Genomic DNA, 27803 nt, shown 5'->3' on the forward strand with positions numbered 1-27803 from the left:
CACTCCCACACTCTCCACGGTGGGCTCTTCCTTGGGTTCTCTTTCACCTATAGAATGTCTCTGACCTTCCTTGAAAAGATTAATCTCTACTCTAAAATATCAGGGATTATTCTGGGGTGAGGGATGAATGTTGAGTTCCAGTTCTGCAATTTCTTAACGATATGGTCTTAAGCTCTGTTACCTTCTTTTTTTTCACCTGTAAAGTGGGGGATAATGGGATTACTTAGAGCCTAATAAGACAATGTTTATGAAGCCTAGCAAATTTTAGAAGTCAATAATTTCACACTGAGCTAAAATTAACAGTTTATTGACTCTCAGGCAAATACTGGTATGACAGAGTATTCAAGTAGTATTCCATTGGCCTTTTGAAATACTTCATATACCTCTCCATGGTCATCTTTGGAGACCCTGGGGGTCTGGAGGCACTAGTGTTAGGGTAACACAGATATCAGAGATGCTTCACTCCCAAGCATAGGTAGTTGTTTTTGTTCGTTTGTTTGAGAGAGAGCATGTGTGTGTGTGAGAGCTTGGGAGGGACAGAGAGAGAGGGGGAGAGAGAATCCCAAGCAGGCTCCACATTCATCATGGATCCCAATGTGGGGCTCTATCTCACAAACCATGAGATCATTACCTGAACCGATATCAAGAGTTGGATGCTTAACCCACTGAGCCGCCCATGTACCATGGTTATTGTTGGTCTTACTGTCTCTTTTAATTTTTTTTAATTAAAATTTTTCTCAATGTTTATTTATTTTTGAGAGAAAGACAGAGCATGAGTGGGGGAGGGGCAGAGAGAGAGGGAGACAGAATCTGAAGCAGGCTCCAGGCTCCGAGCTGTCAGCAGAGAGCCCAGTGAGGCACCTGAACCCCAAAACTGTGAGATCATGACCTGAGCTGAAGTCGGGCGCTTAATTAGGTGACTGAGCCACCCAGGCGCCCCGACCTTTTTTTTTTAACTTATATTTTTCTTCTTCATTCAGCAACATCTTGGTTTTTACCTGACTTTGTACCCTGAACAGCCTTACAGAGTGGCCATGTCCTTAGTAGATCATATTGGAAAATGTGTTGATTAGCTATAACCCTATCTCCAACCAATATTTATGTCAGTCACCTTTTCTTCAAAGTGTCTGGGATATTCTGAACACATGCAAAAAACTAATTAAAGAGAGTGAATATATTCAGAATTTTTCCCTCTTCCTCTATCTTACCAAATTTTAGCAAGATAAGTTTTCAGGATCAATTTTAACATGAATTAGTAAACAATCCACAGTTCTTCACCTTTATTTGGAGAATGATGAGTTAAATAAAATACTTTTAGCTCTGCCTGCCTCTTGTTACCAGAATGTAATAAGAAAATAAAATTATTGCAAGTGATTAATTAGAAGCTTGACTTAATTTTCACAGAATTGATAGATTGTGTTGGTGTATTGGGGTATGTTTTACACAGGAGTTCATACTTGCAAAATATATTCATTGACTCTGACTCATCTTGGATAAAATAATGGAGAACGTATATTGGCAACACTTTAAGAGTAAACAGAAAGATTTCCAAGTTCCTAAAAACATATTTGAAATGTAATAAGACAATTTTAGATTTACATCCAGAAGTGGGGGAAAGAACCATTTGTTCAACATATATTTATTCAGTTATGCAAACATTAGTATACAAGATGCTTATCACTAAATAGTGGAACATCTCCATTGGACTATGCACTGTGCATAGTGTTGTCAGCTCAAGAGTAGTTGGTGGTGGTAGAACACAAAAAGTGGCATCAGGAGCTTACAGCTGACTGGCAGATAACAGAACAATATGAGATAGAAATAACTATAGTCATTGATTAACAGTATTCTTGAGTCTAGGCACAGAGGCCATCTAATTTAGAAAATAATTATGTGAAGAGCTCCTTGACCTTTCAGTATTCATTCTGCCTTATTTTTCTTTCACAGAGAGGAGTGATAATGGGGATGATACTTGCTAACATTTATTGAGCCTCTACTGTTTGAAGCCCTTTATGTCATTCAGTCCTTGCAGCAATCCTATGAGGTAGTATCATTAGCCCCCTTTATAGATGAGGCAACTGAGGAGGAGGGGCCAAGATGGTAGAATAGCATGGAAGTTTTTTTTGCGTCTCTTGCCCCTGAATTGTGGCCAGAGCAACACGAAAGTATCTTGCACACCTAGAAAACTGATTTGAGGATTAGCACAACAATCTGCACAACCTGAACCACAGAACTCGGCAGGTATGCAGCGCGAAGAGGTGAACTGGGGAAGAGAGAAGCCGCAGAGGGCAGGGAGTGGTTTTTGCTTGCAGAGAGATGATGGGGTGGGGGGGGGGCGTGAGTACGGGAAAAGCACTCCCCCCCCCCCCCCCCCCCCCCCGCAAAGCAGCTGGAGGGAAAAAAGGAAAAAGGAAAAGTGGAAACAGCCTCAAGGGTCTGAACAAAAAAAGAAGGGAGAAAGGAGAAAGGAGAGTGTTTAAATTCCATTAAGACTCTGTAAACAGGGAGAGTGCAGTCTGAGACTCTGTACGATTAAGGATGTATGTATCTTAATAAGTTGTTTCTTATAGGGGTTGTTGAAAATTTATCAAATACAAGGATGTTTAAAAGAGGAATCAAAATCATACCAGTCATTACTTTTGGTATTTGTAATTGGCTCACATGTTGTGTGTGTGTGTGTGTGTGTGTGTGTGTGTGTGTGTGTGTGAGAGAGAGAGAGAGAGACAGAGACAGAGACAGAGAGAGGGAGACAGAGAGACAGAGATGTTATATAAAGCAAAAACGTTTTTCCTCCAGAGAGATAAAATCATTTTGTACCCTTATCAGAGTAAATGTGAATGCCCCATCCCTTGATTTATACCTTTTATGTTAAAGGGATTACTACATTTGTCTTTTTTATGTTTGTGACCATTTTTCCTTCATCAATTGTATTTCTTTTTTTTTAAATTTTTTTTTTAACGTTTATTTATTTTTGAGACAGAGAGAGACAGAGCATGAACGGGGGAGGGTCAGAGAGAGAGGGAGACACAGAATCTGAAACAGGCTCCAGGCTCTGAGCTGTCAGCACAGAGCCCGACGCGGGGCTTGAACTCACGGACCGCGAGATCATGACCTGAGCCGAAGTCGGCCACTTAACCGACTGAGCCACTCAGGCGCCCCTCAACAGTTACTTTGTACAGCATTGTATGCTGGGCCTCCCCATGAATTTTCCTGTAACTCTCCTAGTAATCTTATAGTCCAGGGGCTCTTGATGTTCTCATTTTATTGGGAGCAAATCAGTCTTAGTGTGTAAGCTATGGGGGCGAGTTCATAAAATGAGAAGGTATCAGATAAAACTCCAAAGTCTGAACCTTTAACCACAGTACCATGCTGTTTTCAAGTAGTAAAATACCCTAAGATTGAAAAAATTGTTGGGGTCAGTAATGAGCTATGCTGGCTTCCCTTTGGTGTACTTAGTATGAAGACTTCCCAAGAGACTTCTTCCATAACTTTATTGGGCATTTAAGCTATGCCTTGAGAAAATATTATCAAAGTCAAGTTATGATATAGTTTTCTGGGCCAGTTAGAAGATGATATATCAAAAAATTTACATAAAAGTTTGTAAAATTGTTATAAACATCAAAAATAACTTTTCTTAAGGGTAAAAGAAGAAATTTAAAAAATTTATCTAGATGGCTATCTGGGACTGAAGGGCTATTTCAGTTTTAATCTGCAGTGATGACCCTTATGCTCTTATAAAGCTGCACTTATATAATGAATTTTCAAAGGCTTAAAAAAAACTTTCAATGACTGATCTCTGTAGTAACCACAGAATTTCTGTTAAGTTTTCAGTCAAATTTGAAAATATCTCTTTAATTTGAATGAGATTTCAGCAGTGCATTCTCTTCTCTGTTTTCTGATTCTAGAAGCACCAAGCCAATGACTGGGGGAGGAAATATTACAGAGATCACTTATTTCATCCTTTTGGGATTCTCTGATTTCCCCAGAATCCTAGTAGTGCTCTTTGTTGTATTCCTGCTCATCTACATTATGACTCTGACTTGGAACTTGTGCCTCATCATCTTAATAAGGATGGACTCTCACCTCCACACACCCATGTACTTCTTCCTCAGTAATCTGTCCTTCATGGATATCTGCTATGTGACCTCCACAGCCCCCAAGATGCTCTCCAGCTTTTTCCAAGAGCAGCAAACTATCACGTTTGTGGGTTGCACCGTTCAATACTTTGTTTTTTCAATCATGGGACTGAGTGAGTCTTGTCTCATGACAGCCATGGCTTATGATCGATATGCCGCCATTTGTAATCCTCTTCTCTATTCATCAGTCATGTCACCCACCCTCTGTATTCGGATGGTGCTGGGGTCCTATCTGGCTGGACTCTCTGGTTCTGTATCCCAATTGTGTGCCATACTTCAGCTTCACTTCTGTGGGCCTAATGTCATCAACCACTTCTTCTGTGACATGCCCCAGTTGTTAGTCCTGTCCTGCACTGACACTTTCTTTGTACAGCTATTGCTTGCTATAGTAACAATGATCTTTGGGGTAGTTAATGCTCTCATTATCATGGTATCCTACTGTTATATTGTCATCTCCGTCATGAAGATCACTTCAGCTAAAGGCAGGTCCAAGGCTGTCAACACCTGTGCTTCTCATCTAACAGCAGTTTCCCTCTTTTATATCTCGAGTGTCTTTGTCTATTTGAGTTCCAGCTCTGGCGGTTCCTCCAGCTTTGACAGATTTGCATCAGTATTCTACACTGTGGTTATCCCCATGTTGAATCCTTTGATTTACAGTCTGAGGAACAAGGAAATCAAAGATGCCTTGAGGAGTTTACAGAAGAAGAGATGGTACTGCTGAGGTTCTGTCCAGATTTGTCCTATCAGAAAGCTTAACTCCTAAGAATATGCAAATAAATGGACTATAATATCGCCTTTGTATGAAGAAAGCTTAGTTGGACACAGATTAATATGCCAAATGGACTGACGGTGGCTTGATTCCACACAAACACAATGTCTTTAAGTCCTGAGGAGGTTCATACTTTCATACATGGGGAATGTCATCATCATTTATAAATAATCTGCAAGTATTTGTAAAATGTTAAGGTTTAGAAACTCGTTAGTTCCTTTTGCTTTGGAGATTGAGTCCTGCTCAGTCTCAGACCTCTGATTGTAAAGGACTGATATCTGACAGAGGCCCCAAGAATGTGGAGAACTTGTGTCCCAAATATTTTGATGTGGCGTAATGCAGACATGATGGTGGTTGATGTTTGTTGTGTGTTTCTGCCATAGTGGGAATAAACGGAGAGAGAGGATGTGCCTTTGAACAGAAATAAAGCTATACGATTAGCCTGGTTGTGTCTCCTGGGAAGAGTCTGATATAGCTCTGTTTGTCTAAGGCCTCTTTCAGAGCTAATCATCCCATAAATTTGGTCACATCCCAGTCTCTACCAGCTATAATCTTCTGAAGGAAAAGGTGATTTGAATCCTAAAGAGGATTGGAATGAAGGATGTGGTCCCTTCCTTACCATTTCTTAGGAGTCTGATGGTTTAGTTTCTTGCTTCTAGTTTCAGTGGGGATTTCTGATGGGAGATGATGTTCAAAATCCATGTCATAGCCAATATCAGTTTTTTATATTGTGGGACTCAAGCCTCTTTCTCCTATTAAATGTGGAAAATTTGCCGTTGTGTGACATAGCCAGTGTTTTGCACTCTCAAATCATTTCTGATATTTCAAGCATCTGTTTATGTTTGGTGTGAGGAGACTTGTGTGAAAATTCATTGTAGGAGTAGAGTTACTGAATTATAAATATTGCAGACTAAGAACAAATATGGAAAGCTGATATATATTCTTTTTATTTTCTATGTTGAACATTTTATGTCCTAGAGATTTATGGTGTTGTATGGGGTGATATAATGCGTGGAGTAGATGGTTAGAGTTACTCTAATGCTGATATTTTCTAGGAAGCCTCAAGAGCCAGAGAAGAAATAATAGTGGGAGAGGCAGGGTTTTTAACTTTGGCCAGTTTTCTTTGTGTAAAGTTGAACATAAAGCTTTTGGTTCTTGTGATCTGTTTGAAAAGGGAACAAGATGTGTAACAATACTGGCTGCTGATTTGCCAGATTGCTCAGACTTGAACCAACTGATATAAAGCATATGTCATTACAATGACATATTAACCTTGGAGATTCATTGGGTTCTCATTGCTGTTTGGGGGGTGTCTTAATTCTGATGAGTCACATAATTGTTCTCTTTAATTAAAGATTATAAATGAAGAGGCATTTGAAGCCTTTGCCAAATTTTTCACAAGTTTGCAAATGGATGGGATTGAGAGAAGGGGAAGCATTGAATCTCTGGGAGAGAATGTGAGGTCTTACCCCATACCAAGGAAGTAGGGCAGTGTGAATAAAAGATGTGTGCTCCCCTTCCCCACCGTGCAAGCTTAGGCATGTTCTTTGAAGTATTGTTCTTTAAAAGTGTGTAATGATGTATGAGAAGGCTTCCTAAGGAACCATGAGGGCTTCAGTAGGAGGCGCACCTCATAATCATTATGCTGTGCATGAGATTTCCATATTTATTTATCTTTTAGTTGCAAGGTTGTACCCTTTCAAAAAACATCTCTCCTATTTCTTTGCTCTCCAGGTCCTGGTAACCACCATTGGTTTCTCTCTGTTTCAATGGGTTTGGCTTTTTGATCCTGCATAGTAGTGCTATCATACAGTTTATGTCCTTGTCTGATTTATGTCACTTGGCATAATGCCATCAGGGTCCATTCGTGTTGTCTCAAATGGCAAGGTTTCCTTCACTGTTGTTGTTGAGTAATATTCCACTGTGCTGTGTGTCAACACCATGTCTTCTTTATAATTCTTTATCATTCCATATATTGCCTATTATGAATAATGCTGCAATAAACACGGGAGTGGAGATTATCTTTTTGGTATCCTGTTTTTATTTCTGTTGAGTGTATACCCAGAAGTGGTGTTGCTTGATCCTATGGTAGTTCTTTAATCTTTTGAGGAACATCCATACTGGTTTTTTTTTTTTTTTAATTTTTTTTTTAACGTTTATTTATTTTTGAGACAGAGAGAGACAAAGCATGAATGGGGGAGGGTCAGAGAGAGAGGGAGACACAAAATCTGAAACAGGCTCCAGGCTCTGAGCTGTCAGCACAGAGCCCGACGCGGGGCTCGAACTCACGGACTGCGAGATCATGACCTGAGCCGAAGTCGGACACTTAACCGACTGAGCCACCCAGGCGCCCCCATACTGTTTTTAATAGTGGCTAAACCAAGTTACCTTTCCACAAATAGTGTACAGGTGTTCCCTTTTCTCTAAATCCTCACCACCACTTATGATCTCTTGTTATGATAATAGTCATTTTAACAGGTGTGAGTTGATATTTCATTGTGGTTTGGATATGCATTTCCTTGATGATTAGTGATGTTGGGTATTTTTTAATGTACCTGTTGGCCAATTGGGTGTCTTCTAGGAAAAATATCTATTTGGTTCCTCTACACATTTTTTAATCATATTGTTTTGTTTTTGAGTTATATGAGTTCTTTTTATATATTGGATATTAACCCCTATCTGAGATACGTGGTTGGTAAATACTTTTAAGTATATGGTTTACAGATAAGTTGCCTTTTGATTTTGTTAATTGTTCTCTTGCTGTGCAGAGGCTTTTTAATTTGTGTAGCTGCACTTGTTGACTTTTGCTTTTGTTGATTGTGCTTTTGGTGTGAGATCTAAAAAATCGTTTTCAAGACCAGTGTCAAGGACCTTGTTCCCTATCTTTTCTTCTAGGAGTTTTATGGTTTCAGGTCTTATATTCCTATCTTTAATCCATTTAGGGTTAATTTTTGTGAGTGGTAGAAGGAATTGGTCCAGTTTTATTATTATGCATTTGATAATCCAGGTTTTACAAAACCATTTGTTAAAGAGACTGTTCTTTCCTGACTGAGTATTCTTGGCTCCCTTGTTAAACAGTAGTTGACATGTAGGTGGGAGTTGATTTCTCAATTCTATTTTATTCTACTGACCTATGTGTCTATCTTTTTTAATATTTAAAATGTTTATTTATTATTGAGAGACAGAGCATGAGCATGGGAGGGGCAGAGAGAGGGAGAGACACAGAATCCGAAGCAGGCTGCAGGCTCTGAGCTGTCAGCACAGAGCCAAATATGGGGCTTGAAGTCACAAACTACAAGATCATGACCTGAGCTGAAGGCCAATGCTTAACCGACCGACCCACCCAGGCTCCCCGCTATGTGTCTATTTTAATGACAGACCCATACTTGTGTTTAGTATAGCTTTGTAGTATAGTTTGGAATCAGGAGTGTGATGCCTCCACTTTTGTTCTTTCTCAAGATTCCTTTGGCTTAGGTCTTCTGAAGTGTCACACAAATTTTAGTATTGTTTTTTCTATTTTGGTAAAAAATGTCATTGTAATTTTGATGGAGATTTTCTTCAATCTATTGATGACTTTGGGTAGTATGGACATTTGAAGAATATTAATTTCGGTTCATGAACATGGGATATGTTTCCATTTTTTTGGTGTGTTCTCTAATTTCATCAATGTATTTTAGTTTTAATAGTACAGATCTTTTACTTCCTTGGTTAAATTTATTCTTAAGCATTTTATTGTTTTTAATGTTACTGTGAATGGTATAATATTTTTTACTTCTTTTTCAGGTGTTTCATTGTTAGTGTATAGAAATGCAACTGCTTTCTGTATGTTGATTCTAAGTACTGCAACTTTACTGAATTTCTTGATTACTTCCAATAGATTTTTGGTTGAGTCTTTAGGACTTTCTAGATATAAGAATATATCATCTGCAATAATGACAGTTTTCTTCCTTCCTTTCTGATTTAGATGCCTTTTACCTCTTTATCTTGCCTAATTATTCTAACTAGGGCTTCCAGTACTATGTTGCATAAGCATGGTGAGAATGGACACTCTTGTCTTGCTCTTGATCTTGGAAATGATTTTAACCTTCCATTGTTGAGTGATGTTAAGTGTGGATGTCTCATTTCTGGCTTTATTATGTTTAGGTCAGTTCCTTCTATACCCAAAGTGTTGACTATTTAAAAAAGGATGTTGTATTTTTTCAAACGCTTTTTCTGCATCTTTGAGATGATATGCTTTTTATCTTATATTAATGTGGTGCATCATATTTGTGGCTTTGTGTATGTTGAACTATCCTTGTAGGGACAATATTCATTTAGTCATGGTAGATGATCCCTTAATGATTTTGACTTGCTGATATTTTATTATGATTTTTTGCATCTGTATTCATCAGGGACATTGGTATATAATTTTCATGTAGTGTTCTTATCACTCTTTGGTATCAGCATAATGTTGGGATCATAAAATGAGGTTTAGAGTTAAGTTTATAGGATTATTCCTCTCTTTTTTTCTTTTTTTAAAAAATAATTTCATAGAATTTCTGTAATTTTTTTATGTTTATTTTTTATTTTTGACAGAGAGAGAGAGAGAGACATAGCATGTACGGGGGAGGGGCAGAGAGAGAGGGAGACACCGAATCTGAAACAGGCTCCAGCTCTTAGCTGTCAGCACAGAGCCCTACACGGGGCTTGAACTCAGACCGCGAGATCATGACCTGAGCCGAAGTCACTCAACTGACTTAGCCACCCAGGCACCCCTCCTCTCTCTTTTTTTTTTAGTCTAGGTAAAGATTTGTCACTTTGTTTATTCTTAAAAAACCCCAGCCTTAGTTTCATTGATATTTTTCTATTGCTTTTCTGATCTTTATCCCATTTATTTCTACTCTTTGTTATTTCCTTTATTCTGCTAACACTGGCTATATTTGTACTTCTTTTTCTACTTCCATGAGGTCAAAAGTTAGGTTATTTATTTGAAATCTTTTTAATTCCTTGATATATGCAATTTCACTGTAAACTTCCCTCTTGGAACTGCTTTTGTAGCATCACTTAGGTTTTCCTGTGTTGTGTTGACATTTTCATTTGTTTTTGAGGTATTTTTTGATTGCTATTTTGATTTCCTCTTTGACCCATTAGTTGTTCAGGAATGTGTTTAGTGTTCACACGCTTGTCATTTTTCCAGCTTTCCTCTTGTTGATTTCTAGTTTCATAACAATGCATGTGGGAAAGATACATGGCATGATTACAGTCTTCTTGAATTTGTGAAGACTTGGTTTGTGTCCTATCATATGATTTATTCTGAAGAATTTTCAGTGTGTGGTTAAGAAGAGTGTGTATTCTGGTGCTGTTGGATAGAATGTTCTATAAATGTTTGTTCAAGACATCTGGCTTACTGTTTGGTTTTGTCCAACATTTCCATGTTGATTTTCTGCTTGCATGATCTATCTATTGCTGATAGTGGGGTATTGAAGTCTTTTACTCTTATTGTATTGCTGTCTATGTCTCCCTTCAGATCTGTTCATTTTTGCTTATATATATTGGAACTCTGATATTGGGTGCATATATTCATGTTCTTAATGAATTGACCCCTTTATCATTATATAGGGACCTTCTTTGTCTCTTATTTCCATTTTTGGCGTGTAGTCTACTTTGCCTGATATGAGTATAGCTGCCCTGCTTTCCTTCTTTCTTTCTTTGTTTCTTTGTTTGTTTCTTTATTTTAATATATGAAATTTATTGTCAAATTGGTTTCCATGCAACACCCAGTGCTCATCCCAAAAGATGCCCTCTTCAGTACCCATCACCTGCCCTCCCCCCTCCCCCCTCCCACCCCCCATCAACCCTCAGTTGTTCTCAGTTTTTTTTTAACATTTATTTATTTTTGAGACAGAGAGAGACAGAGCATGAACGGGGGAGGGTCAGAGAGAGAGGGAGACACAGAATCTGAAACAGGCTCCAGGTTCCGAGCTGTCAGCACAGAGCCCGACGCGGGGCTCAAACTCACGGACCACGAGATCATGACCTGAGCCGAGGTTGGCCGCTTAACCGACTGAGCCACCCAGGTGCCCCTGTTCTCAGTTTTTAAGAGTCTCTTATGCTTTGGCTCTCTCCCACTCTAACCTCTTTTTTTTTTTTTTTCCTTTTCTTCCCCCATGGGTTTCTGTTAAGTTTCTCAGGATCCACATAAGAGTGAAACATATGGTATCTGTCCTTCTCTGTATGGCTTATTTCACTTAGCATAACACTCTCCAGTTCCATCCACGTTGCTACAGGGCCATATTTCATTCTTTTTTTTTTAAATTTTTTTTTTTTCCAACGTTTTTTTTTATTTATTTTTGGGACAGAGAGAGACAGAGCATGAACGGGGGAGGGGCAGAGAGAGAGAGGGAGACACAGAATCGGAAACAGGCTCCAGGCTCGGAGCCATCAGCCCAGCGCCTGACGCGGGGCTCAGAGCCTGACGCGGGGCTCGAACTCACGGACCGTGAGATCGTGACCTGGCTGAAGTCGGACGCTTAACCGACTGCGCCACCCAGGCGCCCCTATATTTCATTCTTTCTCATTGCCACATAGTACTGCATTGTGTATATAAACCACAATTTTTTTTATCCATTCATCAGTTGATGGACATTTAGGGTCTTTCCACAATTTGGCTATTGTTGAGAGTGCTGCTGTAAACATTGGGGTACAAGTGCCCTATGCATCAGTACTCCTGTATCCCTTGGGTAAATTCCTAGCAGCGCTACTCATGGGTCATAGGGTTGGTCTATTTTTAATTTTTTGAGGAACCCCCACACTGTTTTCCAGAGTGGCTGCACCAGTTTGCATTCCCACCAACAGTGCAAGAAGGTTCCCATTTCTCCACATCCTCTCCAGCATCTATAGTCTCCTGATTTGTTCATTTTGGCCACTCTGACTGTCGTGAGGTGATATCTGAGTGTGGTTTTGATTTGTATTTCCCTGATAAGGAGCGACTTTGAGCATCTTTTCATGTGCCTGTTGGCCATCTGGATGTCTTCTTTAGAGAAGTGTCTATTCATGTCTTCTGCCCATTTCTTCACTGGGTTATTTGTTTTTCGGGTGTGGAGTTTGGTGAGCTCTTTATAGATTTTGGATACTAGCCTTTTGTCTGATATGTCATTTGCAAATATCTTTTCCCATTCCGTTGGTTGCCTTTTAGTTTTTTTGGTTGTTTCCTTTGCTGTGCAGAAGCTTTTTATCTTCATGAGGTCCCAATAGTTCATTTTTGCTTTTAATTCCCTTGCCTTTGGGGATGTGTCAAGTAAGAAATTGCTGCGGCTGAGGTCAGAGAGGTCTTTTCCGGCTTTCTCCTCTAGGGTTTTGATGGTTTCCTATCTCACATTCAGGTCCTTTATCCATTTTGAGTTTATTTTTGTGAATGGTGTAAGAAAGTGGTCTAGTTTCATTCTTCTGCATGTTGCTGTCTAGTTCTCCCAGCACCATTTGTTAAAGAGACTGTCTTTTTTCATTGGATATTCTTTCCTGCTTTGTCAAAGATGAATTGGCCATACTTTTGTGGGTCTAGTTGTGGGGTTTCTATTCTATTCCATTGGTCTATGTGTCTGTTTTTGTGCCAATACCATGCTGTCTTGATGATGACAGCTTTGTAGTAGAGGCTAAAGTCTGGGATTGTGATGCCTCCTGCTTTTGTCTTCTTCTTCAAAATTACTTTGGCTATTGGGGCCTTTTGTGGTTCCATATGAATTTTAGGATTGGTTGTTCTAGCTTTGAGAAGAATGCTGGTGCAGTTTTGTTTGGGATTGCATTGAATGTGTAGATAGCTTTGGGTAGTATTGACATTTTAACAATATTTATTCTTCCAACCCATGAACACAGAATGTTTTTCCATTTCATTATATCTTCTTCAATTTCCTTCATAAGCTTTCTATAGTTTTCAGCATACAGATCTTTTACATCTTTGGTTAGATTTATTCCTAGGTATTTTATGCTTCTTGGTGCAGTTGTGAATGGGATCAGTTTCTTTGTCTTTCTGTTGCTTCATTATTAGTGTATAAGAATGCAACTGATTTATGTACATTGATTTTGTATCCTGCAACTTTGCTGAATTCATGTATCAGTTCTAGCAGAGTTTTGGTGGAGTCTGTTGGATTTTCCATGTATAAGATCATGTCATCTGCAAAAAGTGAAAGCTTAACTTCATCTTTGCCAATTTTGATACCTTTGATTTCCTTTTGTTATCTGATTGCTGATGCTAGCACTTCTTTTTTTTTTTTTTTTTTTTTAATTTTTTTTTTCAACGTTTTTTATTTATTTTTGGGACAGAGAGAGACAGAGCATGAACGGGGGAGGGGCAGAGAGAGAGGGAGACACAGAATCGGAAACAGGCTCCAGGCTCCAAGCCATCAGCCCAGAGCCCGACGCGGGGCTCGAACTCACGGACCGCGAGATTGTGACCTGGCTGAAGTCGGACGCTTAACCGACTGCGCCACCCAGGCGCCCCAATGCTAGCACTTCTAACACTATGTGAAACAACAGCGGTGAGAGTGGACATCCCTGTTGTGTTCCTGATCTCAGGGGGAAAGCTCTCAGTTTTTCCCCATTGAGGATGATATTAGCTGTGGGCTTTTCATATGTGGCTTTTATGATGTTTAAGTATGTTCCTTCTATCCCGACTTTCTCGAGGGTTTTTATTAAGAAAGGATGCTGAATTTTGTCAAATGCTTTTTCTGCATCAATTGACAGGATCATATGGTTCTTATCTTTTCTTTTATTAATGTGATGTATCACATTGATTGATTTGCGAATGTTGAACCAGCCCTGCATGCCAGGAATGAATCCCCCTTGATCATGGTGAATAATTCTTTTTATAAGCTGTTGAATTCGATTTGCTAGTATCTTATTGAGAATTTTTGCATCCATATTCATCAGGGATATTGGCCTGTAGTTCTCTTTTTTTACTGGGTCTCCATCTGGTTTAGGAATCAAAGTAATACTGGCTTCATAGAATGAGTCTAGAAGTTTTCCCTCCCTTTCTATTTTTTGGAATAGCTTGAGACGGATAGGTATTATCTCTGCTTTAAATGTCTGGTAGAATTCCCCAGGGAAGGCATCTGGTCCTGGACTCTTTTTTGTTGGGAGATTTTTGATAACTGATTCAATTTCTTCGCTGGTTATGAGTGTGTTCAAGCTTTCTATTTCCTCCAGTTTGAGTTTTGGAAGTGTGTGGGTGTTTAGGAATTTGTCCATTTCTTCCAGGTTGTCCAGTTTGTTGGCATATTTTTTCATAGTATTCCCTGATAATTGCTTGTATGTCTGAGGGATTGGTTGTAATAATTCCATTTTCATTCATGATTTTATCTATTTGGGTCATCTCCCTTTTCTTTTTGAGAAGCCTGGCTAGAAGTTTATAAATTTTATTTTTTCAAAAAACCAACTCTTGGTTTCATTGATCTGCTCTACAGTTTTTTTTAGATTCTATATTGGTTATTTCTGCTCTGATCTTTATTATTTCTCTTATTCTGCTGGTTTTGGGGTGTCTTTGCTGCTCTGCTTCTATTTCCTTTAGGTGTGCTGCTAGATTTTGTATTTGGGATTTTTCTCGTTTCTTGAGATAGGCCTGGATTGCAGTGTATTTTCCTCTCAGCACTGCCTTGCTGCATCCCAAAGCGTTTGGATTGTTGTATTTTCATTTTAGTTTCTTTCCATATATTTTTTTCTTCTCTAATTCCCTGGTTGACCCATTCATTCTTTAGTAGGGTGTTCTTTAGCCTCCATGCTTTTGGAGGTTTTCCTGTGGTTGATTTCAAGCTTCATAGTATTGTGGTCCAAAAGTATGCATGGTATGATCTCAATTCTTGTATACTTATGAAGGGCTGTTTTGTGACCCAGTATATGATCTATCTTGGAGAAGGTTCCATGTACACTTGAGAAGAAAATATATTCTTTTGCTTTGGGATGCAGAGTTCTAAATATATTTGTCAAGTCCATCTGATCTAATGTATCATTCAGGGCCCTTGTTTCTTTATTGACCATGTGTCTAGATGATCTATCTATTGTTGTAAGTGGGGTATTAAAGTCCCCTGCAATTACCACATTCTTGTCAATAAGGTTGCTTATGTTTGTAATTGTTTTATATATTTGGGGGCTCCCATATTCGGTGGATAGATACTTATAATTATTAGTTCTTCTTGATGGATAGACCTTGTAATTATTATATAATGCCCTTCTTCATCTCTTGTTACAGCCTTTAATTTAAAGTCTAGTTTGTCTAATATAAGTATGGCTACTCCAGCTTCCTTTTGACTTCCAGTAGCATGATAAATAGTTCTCCATCCCCTCACTTTCAATCTGAAAGTGTCCTCAGGTCTAAAATGAGTCTCTTTTGACAGCAAATAGATGGGTCTTGTTTTTTTTTTTATCCATTATGATACCCTATGTCTTTTGGTTGGAGCATTTAGTCCATTTACATTCAGTGTTATTATGGAAAGATACGGGTTTAGAGTCATCGTGATGTCTGTAGGTTTCATGTTTGTACCAATGTCTCTGGTACTTTGTCTCACAGGATCCCCCTTAGGATCTCTTGTAGGGCTGGTTTTGTGGTGACAAATTCCTTCAGTTTTTGTTTGTTTGGGAAGACCTTTATCTGTCCTTCTTTCTAAATGACAGATTTGCTGGATAGAGGATTCTCGGCTGCATATTTTTTCTGTTCATCACATTGAAGGTTTCCTGCTATTCCTTTCTGGCCTGCCAAGTTTCAGTAGAGAGATCCATCACAGGTCTCCCTTTATATGTTAGAGCACGTTTATCCCTAGCTGCTTTCAGAATTGTCTCTTTATCCTTGTATTTTGCCAGTTTCACTATGATATGTCATGCAGAAGATCGATTCAAGTTATGTCTGCAGGGAGTTCTCTGTGCCTCTTGGATTTCAATGCCTTTTTCCTTCCCCAGATCAGGGAAGTTCTCAGCTATTATTTCTTCAAGTACACCTTCAGCACCTTTCCCTCTCTCTTCCTCCTCTGGAATACCAATTATGCATAGATTATTTCTCTTTAGTGCATCACTTAGTTCTCTAATTTTCCCCTCATACTCCTGGATTTTTTTATCTCTCTTTTTCTCAGCTTCTTTTTCCATAATTTTATCTTCTAGTTCGCCTATTCTCTCCTCTGCCTCTTCAATCTGAGCTGTGGTCATCTCCATTTTATTTTGCAGCTCATTAATAGCATTTAATGGGTGTTGAACAGCCATTGAATGGCTGTTCCTTAGTCCCTTGATCTCTGTCGCAATAGATTCTCTGCTGTCCTTTATACTGTTTTCAAGCCCAGAGATTAATTTTATGACTGTTATTCTAAATTCAGTTTCTGTTATATTGTTTAAATCGTTTTTGATCAGTTCGTTAGCTGTCGTTATTTCCTGGAGGTTTTTTTTGAGGGGAATTCTTCTGTTTGGTCATTTTGGATAGTCCCTGGAGTAGTGCGGAACTGCAGGGGACTTCCCCTGTGCTGTCTTGAATAACTTGCGTTGGTGGGTGGGGCCGCAGTCAGACCTGATGTCTGCCTCAGCCCACCATTGGGGCCACAGTCAGACTGGTGTGTACCTTCTCTTCCCCTGTCCTAGGGGCGGGATTCACTGTGGGGTGGCGTGGCCCGTCTGGGCTACTTGCACATTGCCAGGCTTGTGGTGCTGGTGATCTGGCGTATTAGCTGGGGTGGATCGGCAAGGTGCACGGGGGAGGGAGGGGCAGGCTCAGCTCGCTTTTCCTTTGGTGATCTGCTTCTGGAGGGGCCCTGCAGCACCAGGAGGGAGTCAGACCTGCCACTGGAGGGATGGATCCACAGAAGCACAGCGTTGGGTGCAAGCAAGTTCCCTGACAGGAACTGGTTCCCTTTGGGATTTTGGCTGGGAGATGGTCGAGGGAGATGGCGCTGGCGAGCGCCTTTGGTCCCCGCCAAGCTGCGCTGTGTTGTCTGGGGCTCAACAACTCTCCCTCCTGTTGTTCTCCAGCCATCCCGCTCTCCGGGCAGAGCTGTTAACTTATAACCTTCCAGATGTTAAGTCACTCTTGCTGTCAGAACACACTCCATCCAGCCCCTCCGCTTTTGCAATCCTGACTCGGGGGTTCTGCTTTGCTGGCAGGCTGCCCCTCCGCCCCTGTCTCCCTCCCACCAGTCCGTGTAGTGCGCACTGCCTCTCTGCCCTTCCTACCCTCTTCCGTTGGCCTCTCATGTATGCTTGGCTCTGGAGAATCCATTCTGCTAGTCTTCTGGTGGTTTTCTGGGTTATTTAGGCAGGTGTGGGTGGAATCTAAGTGATCCGCAGGATGCGGTGAGCCCAGCATCCTCCTAAGCCGCCATCTTCCCTTTCTTTCTTTATTTAAAAGGAAATGCATCAACCCTATTTTTTTCCTTTTTTTTTTTTTTTTTTTTTTGAGAGAGAGAGAGAGAGCAAGAACGAGAGAGCAAGCAGGGGAGGGTCAGAGGGAGAGGGAGATAGAGAATACCAAGCTGGCTCCCAGCTCAGTGCAGAGCCTGATGCAAGGCTCTATCTCACTACTGTGAGATCATGACCTGAGCCAAAAATCAAGAGTTGGACGTTGAAACGCCTGAGCCACCCAGATCCAGGAGCCCCTACCCCTGCTTTCTTTTGGTTTCTACTTTTTCCATCTTCTCACTTTTAGCCTCTGTGTCCTTTCAGTTGAAGTAAGTCTCTTGTAGGCAGCGTATAGTTGGGTCTTATTTTGTTGTTGTTGTTTTAATCCATCCTGCCACTCTGTGCCTTTGGTTGGTGAAATCAATGTATTTATGTATAGGGTAATTATTAATATGTTATCTTACTAATAACTGCTAATAACTGCTAATAACAACTAATAACAGCTGTTTTGTTGTTCCGTTTCTTGTTTTTCTTATTTCTTCCTAACTTGTGAGTTGGTTAATTTCCCTGATGGTATGCTTTGATGCCTCTTTCTTTATCTTTTGTGAATCAGATACAGGTTTTTGCTTTGTGGTTACCACATGACTTATATAAAACATAGATTAAAAATCCATTTCAAACTGTTAGCAGCTTAATTTGGTCTCATAGTAGTGTATCCTTTTTCTTCCTCTCCTATGTTTTTGATCTCACAAATTACTTCTTTTTATGGTATGTATTTAACAAACCACAGTAGTTATGCTATAGTTACATGATTAAAACTCTATCCTATTGTAGAAATAGCCTTCTAAATCTGACTTTGTATTTACTTCTACCAGTGTGTAGTCTATTTTCATATGTTTTCATGTTACATCTTTTCAATCAGCTCAAGGATCTCCTTTCATCATTTCTTGCTGGGAAGGTCTAATGGTGATTAATATCCTTAGCTTTTATTTGTTTGGAAAAGTCTTTATTTCTGCTTTCTATCTGAAGGATAACTTTGGCAGATAGAGGTTCTCAGCTGGCATTTTTTCCCCAACACTTTAAATATATCATTTTACTCTCTCCTGGCTTCAAGTTATCTGCTGTAATACTCTTTGATAGCCTAATGGGGGTTCCTTTGTAGTTTACAATCCCTTTTTTCACTTGCTCCCTTTAGGACTCTCTTTGTCTTTAATTTTTGACACTTTCATTATAATATGCGTCAGAGAGGTCGTTTCGCAATGAGATAATGTAGCAGGCTACTAGCTTCTTTAACTTGGATGTCCATGTATCTACTCAGGTTTGGGAAATTCTTAGCTGTTATATCTATAAGTAGACTTTCTGTTTTCTTCTCCTCTCTTTTCTTTTTCTACTCCATTTATTCTAAAATAGTATGTTTCATGGCTCCCATAGGCTTTCTTTGCTCTTTTGTATTCTTTTTTTCTGTTCTTCTCTGATGGCTTATCTCAAAGCTCATGTCCTGTAGCTCACTGATTCTACTTACTGTTTCCATCTACTGTAGATGCTTTCTATTGCATATTTTTCATTATATTCAATGAATTATGCAGCTCCAGATTTTCTGTTTGGTTATTATTATTATTATTTAAGTTTATATTTTTTAGTTAGCATATAGTGCAACAATGATTTCAGGAGTAGATTCCTTAGTGCCCCTTACCCATTTAGCCCATCCCCCCTCCCACAACCCCTCCAGTAACTCTCAGTTTGTTCTCTACTGTTTTGTCCCCCCCCCCCTTTTTATATTCTTTTTGTTGCCCTTCCCTTATGTTCATCTGTTTTGTCTCTTAAAGTCCTCATATGAGTGTAGTCATATGGTTTTTGTCTTTCTCTGACTGACTAATTTCACTTAGCATAATACCCTCCAGTTCCATCCACATAGTTGCAAATGGCAAGATTTCATTCTTTTTGGTTGCCGAGTAATACTCCATTGTATATATATATATACACACATACACACACACCACATCTTCATTATCCATTCATCCACTGATGGACATTTGGGCTCTTTCCATACTTTGGCTATTGTTGATAGTGTTTGGTTGTTTTTAATGATTTCTTTGTCTGTTAAATTTCTCATTTTGTTCATGTATTGTTTTTTATTTCATTGAATTGTTTGTGTTTTTCTATATCTCATTTAGTTTCCTCAGAACATTTAGTCTCCTCAGAATAGCTATTTTGAATTCTTTATTAACTGGATTGCAAAATTCTGTAGCTTTGAACTGATTGATCGAGGATTATTTTCATCTTTTAGGGATGACGTGATTCCTTGAATCTCATGTTCATTTGAGTTTTGTGTTTCTGTTTTTGTGTTTCCTTACCTAGGAAAAGAAACAGACATCCAGATTCTGGAAGTCCAGAGAATTCTAAGTAACATGAATCCAAGAGAACCACACTGAGACTTATTGAAAATAAAATGTCAAAAATTAAAGAGATAATCTTAAAAGCAGCAAGAGAAAAACAGCTTGTTCTGTATGAAAATCTCCATAAAACATTAGTAGATTTCTCAGCAGAAATTTTGTAGGCCTAATGGTGTGGCACAACATATTCAAATTGCTGAAAGAAAAAAATGTGCCAAGTAAGAATAATCTACCTGGATAAGTTGTCTTTCAGAATTGAAAGAGAGGTAAAGAGTTTCCAGTCAAGCACACTTGAAGAGTTCATCACCACTAGGTTGCCTTTAAATAAGTTGTGCTTTATGTATACAATGGAATACTATTTGGTGATGTAAAAAATTGAAATCTTGCTATTTGCAACAATGTGGTTGGAACTAGAGCGTATTAGGCTGAGTGAAATAAGTCAATCAGAGAAAGACGTATCATATGGTTCACTCATATGTGAAATTTGAGAAAACAACAGATGAACATAGGTAAGGGAATGAAAAATAAGATAAAAACAGGGAAGCAAACCATAAGAAATTGTTAAGTACAGAGAACAAATTGAGGGTTGCTGGAGGAGAGATGGGTGGGGCGATGGGTTAAATGGGTGATGAGTGTTAAGGAGGGCACTTTTTGGGATGAGCATGGGATGTCATATGTAAGAGCTGAATCACTAGGTTCCTAAAGCCAAGACTACACTGTATGTTAACTAACTTAAATTAAAAAAGAAAGAAGAGAAAAGAAACAAGAAAAGAAAGAAAAGAAGAGAAAGAAGGAAAGAAATGTAAGGGGACTTCTTTAAGCAGAAATAAATGGTCACTAATTAGTAACAGGAAAACATATGAAAACACAATCTAATTGGAAAGGTAAGTTCAGAACACTGTAATGTGGTGATCATGGTGGTGTATCACTTACAAATCTAGTATGAAGGTTAAAAGGCAAAAGCGAAAATAACTACAATAATTTGTTAGTGGTATACGAGGTAAAAAGTTGTAAATTGTTGCATCAAAAACATAAAATGTAGTAATGTGATTTTAATAAGGATTTGAACTTAAGGTGTTTTATGTAAGCTTAATGATAACCACAGAGCAAATACTTATAGTACATCCACAAAAGATAGAGAGAAAGAATCTAAACATACTACTTGAGAAAATCATCAAATACAAAGGTAGAGAATAAGAGATGAAGAAACAAAGGAATTACAAAACATCCAAAACAATGAACAAAATGGCAACATTAAATCCACACTTAATAATACTTTAAATATGAAAGGGCTAAATTCTCCAACACTTTGAGTGGTTGAATGGATAAAAAACAAAATCCAACTGTATGCTGCCTACCAGAGGCATATTAAAGACACAAGCAGACTAAAAATTAAGGATGGAAAAAGAAATTCTATGTAAATGGAAATCAGAAGAAAGTATGATTAGTTGTATCAGAAAAAAATAGATGTTAAGACAAAGACTTTAGTAAGAGACAAAAGTCATTATGTAACAATAAAGGGATCAACTCAACAAAAGGATATAATATTTGCAAATATTTATGCACTCAACATTGGAACACCTAAATTTATAAGGGAAATATTAACAGACTCAAAGGGAGAAATAGCAATACAATAGCAGTAGGGAGCTTCCACTACCCCATTTTAAACAATGGACAAATCGTCCAGAAAGAATCTTAATATTGAAACATTGGACTAAGACTACATGTTAGAATAGATGGGCTTAACAACGTTTACAGAGTATTCTATCCAAAGGGGCAGAATATACTGTTCTAGAGTGTGAATGAAACATGCTCCAAGAGAGCTCATATGTTAAGCCACAAAGTAAGCCTTATTTAAGGAGATTAAAATCATATTAAGAATCTTTTCCAGGGGTGCCTGGGTGGCTCAGTCGGTTAAGTGTCCGACTTCGGCTCAGGTCATGATCTCATGGTCTGTGAGTTTGAGCCCCGCGTCGGGCTCTGTGCTGACAGCTCAGGGCCTGGAGCCTGTTTCAGATTCTGTGTCTCCCTCTTTCTCTCTCCTCCCCTGCTCATGCTCTCTCTCTCTTCTCAAAAATAAATAAACGTTAAAAAAAATTAAAAAAAAAAATCTTTTCCAGGAGGTGCCTGTGTGGCTCATTTAGTTAAGCATCAGACTCTTGATTTCAGTTCAAGTCATGATCTCAGTTTGTGAGTTTGAGCCCCGCATTTGGCTTTGCAGACAGTGAAGAGTCTGCTTGGAATCCTCTTTCTCAACCCCTCCCCTGCTTGCTTGCTCTCACTCTTTCAAAATAAATAAAATAAGTATTAAAAAAATAAAAAAAGAATCTTTTCCAATGGTATGAAGCTAGAAATCAAGTACAAGGAGGATAGTAGAAAATTCACAAATATGTAGAGAATTAAGCAACATGCTACCAAATACCAATGGATTTATGATGAAATCAGGGCACCTGAGTGGTTCAATTGGTTAAGCATCCAGTTTCAGCTCAGGAAGGTGTAATCTCATGGTTTGTGAGATGAAGCCCTGTGTCAGGCTGTGCACTGACAGTGTGGAGAGTTCTTGTGATTCTCTCTCTCTCTGCCCCTCCCCTGTTCATGCTCCCTCTCTCTCAAAATAAACAAGTAACTATTAAAAAAAGAAAACAAATTTAAAAAGTTTTTGAGACAAATGAAATGGAAATACATTAACGATGGGGCAAAGGCAGTTCTAAGAAGGGAAGTACATAGCAATGAATACTTGCATTAAGAAAAAATAAATGTGAACAATTTTTTAAGTTAAAAATATTTGTAATGTTCATTTTTTTTTTTGAGAGCAAGAGAGAGAGAGCACGAGTTGGGGAGGGGCAGAATGAGGAAGACACAGAATCTGAAGCAGGTTCTAGGCTCTGAGCTGTCAGCATAGAACCTGACATTGGGCTTGAACTAACAAACTGTGAGATCATGTCCTGAGCTGAAGTCAGGCACTTAACTGACTGAACCACCCAGGTGCCCTGAAATGTAATTTAAATAACCTAACTTTACAATTCAAGGAACTAGAAAAAGAAGAATAAACTAAGCCCAAACTTAGTAGAAGGAAGGAAAAACAAAGACCAGAGTGGAAATAAATGAAAAAGAGACTGAAAAGACAATAGAAAAGATGAATGAAACAAAGGGCCATTTTCTAACTCTTAACAAACAAAACAGAAAAATGTTTCAGATAGACTTACCAAGGAAAAAGATAAGAATGAGATAAGTAAAATCGGAAATGAAAGAGGAGCTCTTACAACTGATATCACAGAAATACAATAGATGATAAGAGACTGCTATGAACAATTACAACTTGTACAACCTAGAAGAAATGGACAAATTCCGGTAAACATACAAACTACCAAGACTGAATGATGAAGAAATAGAAAATATGAATAGACCAATTACTAGCAAGGAGATTGAATCAGTAATCAAAAATCCCCCAACAGGTGCACTAAAGGCAGTCCTAAGAGGGAAGTATATAGTAACACAGGCCTACCTCAAGAAGCAAGAAAAAAATCTCAAATATACAACCTAACCTTACACCTAAAGGAGCTAAAAAAGGAAGAGCAGGGACACCTGGGTGGCTCAGTCAGTTGGGCGTCCAACTTCAGCTCAGGTCATGATCTCATGGTTTGTGGGTTTGAGCCCTGCATTGGGCTCTGTGCTGACACAACTCAGAGCCTGGAGCCTGCTTCAGGTTCTGTCTCCCTCTTTCTCTGTCCCTCCCTCACTCGCACTCTCTCTTTCTCTCTCAAAAATAACCATTAAAAAAATAAAAGCAAACGCAAATAAAGCCTAAAGCCAGCAGAAGGGAAATAATAAAGAGTAGAGCAGAAATAAATGACATAAACACACACACACATGCACACACACACACAGAATAGGAGAGATCAATGAAACTAAGAGCTGGTTCTTGAAAGAATTAATGAAACTGATAACCCCCCAGATTTATCAAAAAGAAAAGAGAAAGGACCCCAAATAAATAAAATCATGAATGAAAGAGGAGTGATTACAAGCAACACCACAGAAATAACAATTATAAGAGAATATTATGAAAAAGTATATGCTAAAAAAACTAGGCAATGTAGAAGTAATGGGTAAATTCCTAGAAACAGGCAAACTACCAAAACTGAAACAGGAAGAAATAGAAAATTTAAACAGACCCATAACAAGCAAAGAAATTGAATCAGTAATCAAAAATCTCCCAACAAACAAAAATCCAGGGCCAGATGGCTTCCCAGGGGAATTCTATGAGACATTTAAAGAAGAGTTAATACGTATTCATTTTAAAAATTCCAAATAATAGAAATGGAATGAAAACTTCCAGACTCCTTCTCTGAGGCCAGCATTACCTTGATTCCAAAACCAAAGACCCCACTAAAAAAGAGAATTACAAGCCAACATCTCTGATGAACACCAATGCAAAAATTCTCAACAAGATACTAGCAAATCAAATCCAAAGTACATTAAAGAATTACCCAGTACAATCAAGTAGGATTTGTTCCTGGGCTGCGGGGGTTGTTCAATATTTGCAAATCAATTAACGTGATACACCATATTAATAAAAGACAATGTAAGAACTATATGACCCCATCAATAGATGCAGACAAAGCATTTGACAAAATATAGCACCATTCTTGATAAAAATCCTTATTAAAGTAGGAGTGGAGAGAACATACCTCAATATCATAAAGGTTATAAATGAAAGACACACAGCCAATATCATTCTCAATGGGGAAAAAGTGACAGCTTTTCCTCTACAGTCAGGAACACGACAGGGATGTCCACTCCCATCACTGTTATTTAACAGAGTACTGGAAGTCTAGTCTCTGCAATCAGACAACAAAAAGAATTAAAAGACATCCACATCAGCAAGGAAGAAGTCAGACTTTCATGATTTGCAAATGACATGGTACTCTGTATAGAAAATCTGAAAGACTCCACTAAAAACTTACTAGAACTGATATATGGATTCAGCAAAGTTACAGAATATAAAATCAGTGTACAGAAATCGGTTGTATTTCTATACACCAGTAACGAAGCAGCAGAAAAAGAAATCAAGAATTGATCCTATTTTACAATTGCACCAAAAACCATAAGATACCTAGGAATAAACCTAACCAAAGAGGTAAAAGATCTGAAAACTATAGAACCTTTATGAAAGAAATTAAAGAGGACACACATAAATTGAAAAACATTCCATGCTCATGGATTTGAAGAACAAATGTTAAAATGTCTACACTAACCAAAGCAACCTATATATTTAGTGAAATCTCTATCAAAATACCACCAGCATTTTTCATAGAGCTAGAACAAACAATTCTAAAATTTGTATGGAACCACAAAAGACCCCGAGTAGCCAAAGCAATCTTGAAAAAAGAAAAGCAAAGCTGGAGGCATCACAATTCTTGACTTCAAGCTATATTACAAAGCTGTAATAATCAGGACAATATGGCATGGGCACAAAAACAGACAGAGAGATAAGGGGAACAGATTAGAGAACCCAGAAATGGACACACAACTATATGGCCAACTCATCTTCAACAAAGCAGGAAAGAATATTGAAGAGAAAAAGACAATCTCTTCAACAAATGGTGCTGGGAAACTGGACATCAACATGCAGATGAATGAAATTGGACCACTTTCTTACACCATACAGAAAAATAAATTCAAAATGGATGAAAGACCTAAATGTGAGACAGGAAACTATCAAAATCCTGCAGTAGAACACAAGCAGCAACCTCTTTGACCTTGGCCATAGCAATTTCCTACTAGACATGTTGCCAGAGGCAAGGGAAGCAAAAGCAAAAAGGAACTATTGAGACTTCATCAAGATAAAAAGCTTCTGCACAGTGAAGGAAACAAACTAAAAGACAACCTATGGAATTGGAGAAGATATTTGAAAATAACATATCTGGTAAAGGGTTAGTATCCAGAACCTAGAATGAATTTATCAAACTCAACATCCCCCAAATAAATAATCCAGTTAAGAAATGGGCAGGTGATAGGGGTGCCTGGGTGGCTCCGTCAGCTGAGCATCTGACTTCAGCTCAGGTCATGATCTTGTGGTCTGTGGGTTTGAACCCTGTGTCAGGCTCTGTGCTGATGGCTCAGAGCCTGGAGCCTGCTTCAGATTCTGTGTCTCCCTCTCCCTCTCTGCACCTCCCTGTCCACACTCTGTCTCTCTCAGAAATAAATAAATACTAAAAAAAGGGGGGGGGGTAGGTGACATGAATAGACACTTTTCCAAAGAAGACATACAGATGGCTAACAGACACATGAGCAAAGATGCTCAACATCACTCATCATCAGGGAAATACAAATCAAAACCACAATGAGATACCAACCTTACACCTGTTGGAATGGCTAAAATTAACAACACAGGAAATAACAGATGTTGGGGAGGATGCAGTGAAAGGGAACCCTCTTACACTGTTGGTGGGAATACAAAATGGTGCAGCCACTCTGGAAAACAGTATGGAGTTTCCTCAAAAAGTTAAAACTAGAACTACCCTCCACTATTAGGTATTTACCCAAGGAAGGCAACAATGCCGATTCAAAGGGACACATGCACCCTGATGTTTATAGTAGCATTATAAGTAATAGCCAAACTATGGAGAGAGCCCAAATGTCCATTGACTGATGAATGGATAAAGAAGATGTGGTGTATACGTATTGTATATATACAATGCATTACTCAGCTATCAAAAAGAATGAAATTATTCCCTTTGCAATGACGTGGATGTAATGACGCTAGAGTGTATTATACTAAGTGAAAAGAGTAAGTAAAAGACAAATTCCATATTATTTCACTCAAGTGTAAGTTAAGAAACAAAACTTGTACACAGGGGAAGTGGGAAAAGAGAGGGAAGCAAACCATAAAAGACTCTTAACTGGGGAGAACAAACTGAAGGTTGATAAAGGGAGATGAGTGGGGGATGGGTTAAACGGCTGATATAATGGTATTAAGGAAGGCAGTTGTTTTGTTGTGCACTGGGTGGTATATGTAAGTGATGAATCACTAAATTCTACACCTGAGACCAATTTAATTATATATGTGACCTAACTAGAAATAAAAACTTGAAATCAAATGAAAAAAAAAAATCCAACAAATAAAAGTCCAGAACCAGATGTCTTCACTGGTGAATTTTACCAATTTGTTTGTTTAAATTTTTAAAACGTTTATTTTTGAGAGAGACAGAGCACCAGAGAGGCAAGGACAGAGAGAGAGAGAGTGGGGGAGACACAGAATTCGAAGCAGCCTCCAGATTCTGAGCTGTCAGCACAGAACCCCATGTGGGGTTTGAACCTACGAACCGTGAGATAATGACCTGAGCTGAAGTCAGACGCTTAACCGACTGAGACACTCAGATGACCCTGAATTTTTATCAAATATGTAAAGAAGAATTAACACCAATCATCCTCAAACTCTTCCAAAAAGTAGAAGATGAAGGAACCCTTTTTCCCCCCAAGGGAGGAACTGTCTCTTTACTTTGAAATAATAGGTGGGCCTCGTAGTGGCAGGAATGTGCTTCCACCTGCCAGGGAATGAGGGGGGAGCAGTGTCTGTAGAGCTCAGATGCTTAGGATGTGCTTCAGGAAAGCTTTGTAGTTGATGCAGCCATTGCTGCCCTCATGTCCTGCCAGAACAGTCTCCACCTCCTCTTCAGTCATCATCTCTCTCAAGAGTGGTGAGGACATGTCGAGGTCTGCTCCCATGACTTTGCTGTTCCCCTCTTTGTCTAACACCTGAAGCCCCTCCAGGTAGTCCTTATTTGTGCCCTGGTCCCAGTTTTTGGTTACTGCCTAGAGCATGGGCAGGAAAGTCTAAACTCCTTTTATAAGGGCAGCATTACCCTAGTACCAAAAACAGACAAGGACACCAAAAGAAAAGAAAATTACAGGCCAATATGCCTGATGAACATAGGTGCAAAAATCCTCAAGAAAATATTGCACATTGAATTCAAGAATACATTAAAATAATATGCCATAATCAAATGGGATTTATTTCAGCTATGCAAGGATATTTCAACATCCACGAATCAATGTGATATAACACATTAATAAAATGAAGGGCAAAAGTATCATGCCAATAGATTTAGAAAAAGCTTTTGAGAAAATTCAACATCCAGATATGATTTAAAAAACTGTCAA

The 27803-nt window shown here is 38.7% G+C and overlaps 1 protein-coding gene and 1 pseudogene across 2 annotated transcripts in view; both read left to right on the forward strand.

The window, feature by feature from the left end:
• The window catches only part of LOC132661803 (olfactory receptor 5AN6-like), a 132851-nt pseudogene that overhangs the window by 6449 nt on the left and 98599 nt on the right, over positions 1-27803 (forward strand). The window lies entirely within an intron of this gene.
• Positions 3919-4857, forward strand: LOC144613124 (olfactory receptor 5AN1-like). Its single transcript, XM_078434074.2, has one exon. The coding sequence runs from the start codon at positions 3919-3921 to the stop codon at positions 4855-4857; it is 939 nt and encodes a 312-aa protein (XP_078290200.2).

Source organism: Panthera onca, chromosome D1 (genome assembly GCF_046562875.1).
Source record: "Panthera onca isolate mPanOnc1 chromosome D1, mPanOnc1 haplotype 2, whole genome shotgun sequence".
NCBI classification, from domain to species: domain Eukaryota; kingdom Metazoa; phylum Chordata; class Mammalia; order Carnivora; family Felidae; genus Panthera; species Panthera onca.

Bases quoted from the DNA above. Each gene is read 5' to 3' on its own strand.
- LOC144613124 (XM_078434074.2), top strand. From the start codon at position 3,919: ATGACTGGGGGAGGAAATATTACAGAGATCACTTATTTCATCCTTTTG.